The sequence below is a fragment of the Plectropomus leopardus genome, chromosome 4, assembly GCF_026936395.1.
Source record: "Plectropomus leopardus strain MGB_pleo_1.0 chromosome 4, ASM2693639v1, whole genome shotgun sequence".
In the NCBI taxonomy this organism is placed as follows: domain Eukaryota; kingdom Metazoa; phylum Chordata; class Actinopteri; order Perciformes; family Serranidae; genus Plectropomus; species Plectropomus leopardus.
Window position 1 is genome coordinate 1,263,657 of NC_142179.1, and position 8,521 is coordinate 1,272,177.

Here is an 8,521-nt window from a genome sequence, read left to right on the forward strand (position 1 = left end):
ACATAAAGACAATAAAATCTGGATAAAAATTACAGTGAAATTATGAAAAAAAGGCAAAATTATTACAAGAAGATACAGTAAAATCATGATAAACATTACAGTACAATCATGAAAAAAACAGCAAAATTATTACCAAAAATACCATAAAGTCATAACAAAAAATACAGTAAAATAATAGCAAAAATTACAATAAATTTAACACACAAATACAACAAAATTATTTTAAAAACTGTCAAATCATTTTTAAACAAAATTCAAAAAATCAAAAGTAAAATGATTACCCCATCCCCAACAATATCGTTATTACTTGACAATATAGACAAAAAAGAAAAAAGAATATAAATAAAAAGGAAAGAATAAAATTAATATTAATAATAATATTATTATTATTATTATTAATAATAATAATAATAATAATAATAATAATAATAATAATAATAATAATAACGATAATAATAATAATAATAATAATAATGATAATAATAATAATAATAATAAACTCGCTGGGAGGAAATATTGATGTTTTAATTGGGAATAAAAATCTCAATTATTAAGATGTTTAAAGATAATTATTTGAAGTAATGAAACCTTTATATGTAGTTTTGAAGCGAATATAAATATTACAAAATAAAAAAAATATCATCTGCGCGTCACTTCAACTATCGCGAGAGTTCCGAGTTCCCGGGACGCGCTCACAGTCTCCATGTTAGCCTGAAGTTAGCTTTAGCCTCACTCCCTGTTATCGTCCCTAAAAAAGGGCACTGATCAGCTGATTTAAAGTTAGGTGTTTGGTCTTCTTCGGACGGTACAGGTGAGTTTCAGCTACCTGCCGTCACGTGCTCTCGGTGGGTAGTTTGTTAGCTTTGTGTAGCTAACGGCAGCTAGCCGTCCTCGGTTAGCATGAGAAGCTAAAAACATTAGCTGCCGGTGAGTCATCCCCGAAAAAAACTTAACAAAACAAATAAAACTTTATAAAAAATAAAAATAAAATTTAAATTTAATTCACAAATAAACCACGAAAGCGCGAAATAAACGACGAAACTCCGCGATGAGTTAAAATGAAGTTTTAACGGGACGTTTGATCAGATTTGGCGTCAGTGGTTTCTGTTTCTGTTTGCTTTATTTTTTACTTTATTTTATTTTATTTAATCTGATTCAGTGAGATTATTGTTTTCACATTAACCCCCTGACACCTGCACACGTGCAGGTTTCCTCGTGCTGCGCTCAGGCGAGCATCAAAACCTCTGAAACCTGAAAAAAACTGTTTTCTTTAAAATAATTTAAAGTAATACTTTAAAATACATTATCAAAAAATATGACAGAGATAGAGAGATAAAATTATAAGAAGTGCATTTTAAAAATATTGGATTTTTTCAGAAAGTGTAATAATAATATGTACAAGTTTAAAATAATGAAATCTGAACACGTATTTGTATAATCGCATTTTTTCAAGTCATACCTTTTTATTTTATTCTTGTTTTATAAATCTTTTTGTGCTAATTTTCAGGTCTTTTTTTCTAATATTGAGTAATTTCTTGTTAAGTTGCTCATTGCCTTCTCCCAATGTTTTTTTTTTAAAGACAAAAACAACAATTGGCTGAGGTCTGAAAGGGTTAATGCTGCATCACGTTCATATCTGATTTCTGTAATCTACAGTAAAAAGAAAAAGTCCTCACTTCCTCCTAAAGTCACTGTCACGTGTTCGGCTCCAGGTGGCAGCAGTGAATTTAAGGTTTAATTTAAGGTTTAATTTAAGGTTTAATGTAAGGTTTAATTTAAGGTTTAATGTAAGGTTTAATGTAAGGTTTAATTTAAGGTTTAATGTAAGATTTAATTTAAGATTTAATTTAAGGTTTAATGTAAGACATGTAGAAGTTAAGATGATGGAGGCCTGAGAGAGAATTATAGTTTTTCAATTAAACTTTAACCCTTTGAAACTGACATATTTTCTTTATTTTTTTCTCCCTTAAACATGAAGGCAGGAAGGCAATGAGCCAAAAAATGACAACAAATTCGTAAAAAAAAAAAAAGGAAATTACCAAAAGAAAGTGCTTAAATTTATATATATATAATATTTTGTAGCATATTTTAGAGATATTATTCTAATAAGCGAAAATTATTACTTTTTCTTGTATAGTTTTTTAATAATTTCTTTCTTTCTTTCTTTCTTTCTTTCTTTCTTTTCTCCTTTTTGAAACATTTTTCAGTTTTTATCACTTTTTTACCAATTTCTTGCAATTTGCTTGTTGCTTTTTCTCATGTTTTTGTTTTTGTTTTTGTTTATTGTTGAAAACAGGAAAGTAAATAAAATCAAACAAATTAAAAATGAAATGAAAAAGTGTTAAAAATTTTAAAACATTTTATGAGATGTAACTTAAATATGCAATATTAATAATCATTAGGGACGCACGATAATTATCAGCCCGATAATGGGACTTATGACGTCATACCGATAATTCGGATAATAACATTTTGGCTGATAAACAGAACCGATAATAATGAGCATAAAGTGCTTTGATTTCGCCCGTGTTGCCATGGTTTCACCGCCAGCGTTATGCTGCAAACTGCTGCTGCTCCATCAGTCCAGAACATCATCAGTCAGCAGCAGGTTTAACCCTTTGTTTCTTTGTCTGTTTTAACTCTTTCCCCGCCACTGACGAGACTTTCCGTCAGTCGGTATTTTCGCTGTAATGTAGGGGATACTGTTACGGATGTTACGCAATAAAACAACATTTCCACGCCCAAAACCAACGAACAAGACGATCTGAGGTCCCAGGGTGACGGAGGAGAGGACTGCTAACGTGCCGACTTTATCGCTGTGTAGCGGCTTTTCAGGGCCGCTCAGCGGCGATGTTTTAAAAAAACGCAGCAGGAGAAACATTTAGCGACTTATTTAGATCATCAGTGAACAAGCGGGAAATACACTGTCCAGGGCGGGGCTTACAGGAGATACAAAAAAAAATCCTAAACTCAGCGTCCCTGCTGTTTCTCATCATTGAGCTGCTGACCCGCCTGCACCGTGAGACCTGACGGCGCTGCGGACTGAAGACAAAGACGGGGACGAGTTACTGATGCTGACTGATCCGCTCCGCTATCATGTCCAACGGTGTCTCCGCCAGTGTGTGTCCCCGAATGTCCGCTCCGCTCTCATTGTCCTTCAGATGATCTCAGTCTCTTCTAGGACACCGAAATGTCTCGATCCGGTCCTGATTCTGTCATTTATCAGCGAGCTCGCTGCTCACAGGGACCGCTGCACACCGGTGTAAGCGGCCGCCGGGTCCCCCTCCGTCCTCCTGCTCCGTGTGTGTGTGACAGGGACACGATGAGAGGACATGATGAGAGGACATGATGAGGGGACATGATGAGGGGACATGATGAGGGGACATGATGAGAGGACATGATGAGGGGACATGATTAGAGGACATGATGAGGGGACATGATGAGGGGACATGATGAGAGGACATGATGAGGGGACATGATTAGAGGACATGATGAGGGGACATGATGAGGGGACATGATGAGGGGACATGATGAGGGGACATGATGAGAGGACATGATGAGGGGACATGATGAGGGGACATGATGAGGGGACATGATGAGAGGACATGATGAGAGGACATGATGAGAGGACATGATGAGGGGACATGATGAGGGGACATGATGAGGGGACATGATTAGAGGACATGATGAGGGGACATGATGAGAGGACATGATGAGAGGACATGATGAGAGGACATGATGAGGGGACATGATGAGAGGACACGATGAGAGGACACGCTGGACGCGGTCTGAGTTCAGGTGTCGTGAGTCTCGGTTCTGCTGATGTGTGGTGTGTAAGTGTGCAGAGATCACAGCAGAGCGGTTCTTAGGGACGGTTCTGTAGCTGCTTCCTGACAGTTTGGGGAACGTTCCTCTGTAGTTCCTCTATAACTCAAACACAATATTATTTTCAGCATTATTTTTGCTGACAAATGAAATTGATTTTGCTCCTGAAAACGTCCCTCAGCTAATGAAAAACAGAGCAAAAGAATTGATCAATTGATCGGTTATCGGTATCTTATCGGCCAGGAGAAATGAACTTTATTGTGCATCACTGATAGTTTTTCAGGTTTTTTTCTTGTAAACTTTTACCACCTTTTTTTTTTTTTTTTAATTTTTCCATATTTTTTAGGATGATTAACCCTTTTTGGTCGAGTTTCAAAGGTTCAAATTTGTGTGAAGACGTGAATGTTTTTGACTTTCCACAGACTCCCGCTGTGTTCCCATCATGCCTCGCCTCGTCTAGCTGAGACGCCGTCGCCATGAGGAGGCTGAGGAGGCGGCGGGCGGTGCGGTCCGTCCTCTGACCCGTCCGTCTGTGTGGATGGAGGATGTGGTTGTGCACTGTCGGTCCGGATCAGCCGCCGAGCTCGAGTCTCTGCTGGAGACCACGGAGAAGCTTCTGGAGTCTTTCCCCTGCAGGACTCCTCCGCCCTTCACCTCGTGGTTCCCCGCCGCCGCAGACCGCCACCTGCCCATCAGACCGGCCAGACCAGCTCCCGTCATCAGCCGCTGGACGGACAGGGGGACGGACAGGGGGACGGACGCTCAGAACAAACCACAGAAACCTGAGACTGACGGTCTCGATGATCGTCCACCTGCAGAGACTGAGAATGTCGTCTCAGAAACCCCGAACCACCTCCTCCCCGAGAGCGAGGTCACCAGACCGCCTCCTGAGAAGCACCGTGACGTCCCCCCTGTCCCCCCTGTCCTCCCTGTCCTCCCTGTCCCCCCTGTCCTCCCTGTCCCCTCTGTCCTCCCTGTCCCCCCTGTCGCCCACTCGCCGGTCAAACGCTCCTGGAGCGTCTTCACGCAGAGAGGAGCTGTGCTGCCGAGCTCGCCGTCTCTGTCCAAGCGGTTCCATGACATGGTGTCCGTCCACAGGCTCCACCTCCAGCAGCGGGCCCGATGGGTCATCAGTGAGGACAACTGTGGGACGGCGAGGGACATCGAGCAGGTCAGCCGCAACCTCAACGGATTTATTTGTTTACATACTGAATTTATTTAAAAGTTCAGATTAAGCCGATCACCGTAGAAACAGGAAAACAGTTGACATATTTATACTACATATATAATATATATATATATATATATATATATATATGTGTATTGATAAGAGTACAAAAAAATTTAGAACTGATAAAAAATAATTTAATTTGCAATTAACCACGAATTAACAATGGACAATCATGTGATTAATCATGATTTTATATATGTATATATATATATATATATGCAGTATATATGTGTGTACATGTACACACATAATCTGCATGTTACACAGCTTTCTGACAGCTGTGAAAGTTTGATGCTTCAGGCTTTTGTTCATTAGATGTTCGGTTGAGTTTTTGTGTTTTTCTGAACGTCGTCTAACTGACGGATGATTGTTTATTGTTTATTTTCAGGATCCTCGTTCGCGGACGCCTCAGCGACATTACAAACGAATGAAAACTAGAAATATAATAGTAATCGCTGAAATGAATAAGTAAACAAGTAAACTAATAAAAAATTCTGATAATAATATAATAACACAAAAATACAACAAAATTAAAAATAGTGATCACAAGATAATTTTAGTAAATTTACCAAACATTTGACTAATGCAAGTAAAAAAAACAAAAACACGTCTTATTCGAACTTTCTCAAAAATTATCATAAAACAACCAAATGAAAAATAATAAGCAAACAAACCAAATCCTTCATAACCGTCCAGCTCGCCGCAGAGACGACGACACGCCGCCATCGCTCTCACCTGGACAGAAAACGTCCAGGACCACCTGCCGTCATGAGACAAAAGAGACAGAACGTCCTTCTCGTCTACTTTCCTCTCCTTTGTCTGTGTCTCCTGTCTCACCGCCGTCCTCCTCGCCTCACCTGTCCGCCGTCCTCCCCCCTGCAGGTGTGGCGAGCTCTCAGCCGCTCCGTGCGGAGCTCCGAGCTGCCGACGTGCAACGCCACCATCCGGAGGGAGCGGGCGGAGATCTGGGTCTTCTGCGACGTGGTCCAGTCGGAGCGGGTTGGACGTCTGCTGAAGGACGAGCTGCAGCTGTCGGGGACGATCGTCCTGTCGGTGAACAGGCGGGGACGCGTCTTCAGCATGTAGACGAGCTTCAGACGGAGCTCCACGATCCGTCACGCGCTCAGGGATTTATCATCATGATCAGAAACGGATTTATGTGACATTTTATCGTTTACTGATATTTTATCTCAGCTTTGGACATCGACTTCTGAAATTTACTGCCTGAAACTGCCGCGGTCCCGACCGCCGACCGCCGACCACCGACCACCGACCATCGACCACTGCAGACTCACTGGACACTGGACGCGCAAACCACAAAGAAATTTCAAACGACCACAAAAACACTCCAGACAACCACAAGGAGACACAAGGTGGATTTCCACTGACCCTCAGATTAAAAAAAAAAGAAATTTCAAATATAAAATACGCCAAGACGTTAATTTAGAAAAGTTTTTACGCTCGCATGAGGATGTATTTTAGGCAATTCCAAATTTGTCCAAACTGCAATAGAAACACTTTTGTCTTTTCACATGATGTTTTTTCTCTTGAAATTTTGAGAAAAACATTTAGGCACATTTATTTGTTATTATTTATCAGGATTTTTTTTTCTATAAAATTTGGTGATTTTTGGGTGATTTTTTTTTCTACAAAAATAAAAAAAATAACACCATTTATCTCAGCAAGAAACCAAAAATGTTGCATATCGCTCAGAGGAAACAGTCGTCTCCCACATTGTGTTTTATCGGTTTTTAAAATGTCACTTAAGTTTTGCCCAAAAATTTAAATTTCGAAAGCAAAATTTAAGAAATTTTTTAAAGAAAAAAAACATCAAAAATCAAAAAAAGATTTTTTAAATTGTATTTTATTCAATCGTTTTTTAGAAAGCGTTCCTTCTTAAACCGACTGCGAGATTTTTTAATAATTGTCTGCGGGCATGTTTTCTTTAAAAAATGAGTTTTTCCGTCTTTAAATCGCAGGATCGGCTCTGCTGATCACACTGGGCCAAATTCCTGACGGTTTTTACATATTTATGAATCTGAGAACAGACGCTCATGAATGTATTTCTGATTGTGATTTTTGTCATCACTCTCTGATGTAAATAAAGTTTAATATTTTTAATGAGCTGTCTGTAGTGATGGATGGATGGATGGATGGATGGATGGATGGATGGATGTGCAGTGTGTTCTGGAAAAGCCACTGCAGCAGTCACATGATCCGGGAGACACACACACACGCACACACACACACACACACACACACACACACACACACACACACACACACACACACACTGCTGCATGTGTAAGACCTGAATAAATGAGGACAGCATGAATACACTACACCCCCATCACACACACACACACACACACACACTCTTTTGTTGCTATGCTGCTGACAGCTCTGCACACTGCGTTAAAAAAAAAATGTAGGCCACCGGATGTGACGTCAGAGCCGCGCCTCCCAGCCCAGCTGTGATCGTGTTTAATCTCAAATCCGTCAGCGCGCGCTCTCTGCACGTGACGGAAAGATAAGACTGTGGTCAAAATCTGAAATGATGTGCTTATTTTTTTTGGGACATTATCGTGAAACTAAAAGTCAACATTATTCTGTCTGTGGCGCGAATTCATTTTGTAACACGTTCGCCAGATGTGTCTTATTTTAAAAAGCTCACCGGAACTTGTCAATTCTGCTCCTTATACCTCATTTTTGTTCATTTTTATTTTTAACAAGTAAGGGACTGTTCTGTATTTATCAGAGGAGGGGGTGAGTGGCGTCTGGAAAATGCATCATAAATGAGTTATTGGATTTTAAAAACTTTAGTGACTTTGTTTGGAAATTATCAAAGATAGAAATTTATTGAAAAAGGAAAGGGAAATTATTTTGAAGAAACAAAACAAAACAAAAACATAATTTCATTTTAAAGGAAACAAAACGTTAAACAATATAAAAATGCTTTTAAGTTTTAAAAAAATTAACATTTAAAAAAATCATTTCAAATAAAAACAATTCAAAAATTAAAAAACATTTTAGAATTTAAAGTATTTAAAAAATAAGGAGCATTAAACAATTAAAAAAATAAAGAAAACATTCTTTTAAACAAAAAAGAATAAATAAAAATTCCACATTTTATATAATCATTTTATTAGAAAATAAGATTTAAAAATTAAAAAAAAATGTAAAAGATTTTAAAATTAAAAAGTAAGGATTGAAAAACAATAGAAAGAAAATATTTTTAAAAATAATTTTTAAAATACAAAAACAATAACGTGCCTTCAGGAGGCATTTTTTCTTTAAAATTGGTCATACAATTGATACAAAATAAAGCCATTTGAAGTTGTATGCTCCTCCTTTAAGCCGAAATAAAAAACATTGTTTTATTATTATTATTACATTATTATTTTTATATTATTATCCCCCCACAATAACGAACAGTCCCTTTTATCTTTACACTACGATATCAGT

The 8,521-nt window shown here is 38.4% G+C and overlaps 1 protein-coding gene across 4 annotated transcripts; it reads left to right on the plus strand.

Annotated features, from left to right (window-relative positions):
* Positions 1-651: 651 nt before the first annotated feature.
* On the plus strand, positions 652-7,177 carry shld3 (shieldin complex subunit 3). 4 transcript variants are annotated; one of them, XM_088076204.1, is made up of 3 exons: positions 652-811; positions 4,248-4,996; positions 5,939-7,177. In XM_088076204.1, exons 2-3 carry the CDS (start codon positions 4,364-4,366, stop codon positions 6,140-6,142), a joined length of 837 nt encoding a protein of 278 aa, XP_087932330.1. In that variant the 5' UTR covers positions 652-811; positions 4,248-4,363; the 3' UTR covers positions 6,143-7,177. The 4 variants fall into 4 exon arrangements, with proteins under 4 accessions (XP_087932330.1, XP_087932333.1, XP_087932331.1 ...); XM_088076207.1 differs by having other exon boundaries at positions 5,445-6,076; XM_088076205.1 differs by lacking the exon at positions 652-811 and adding an exon at positions 3,667-3,798.
* The last annotated feature ends 1,344 nt before the right edge of the window (positions 7,178-8,521 follow it).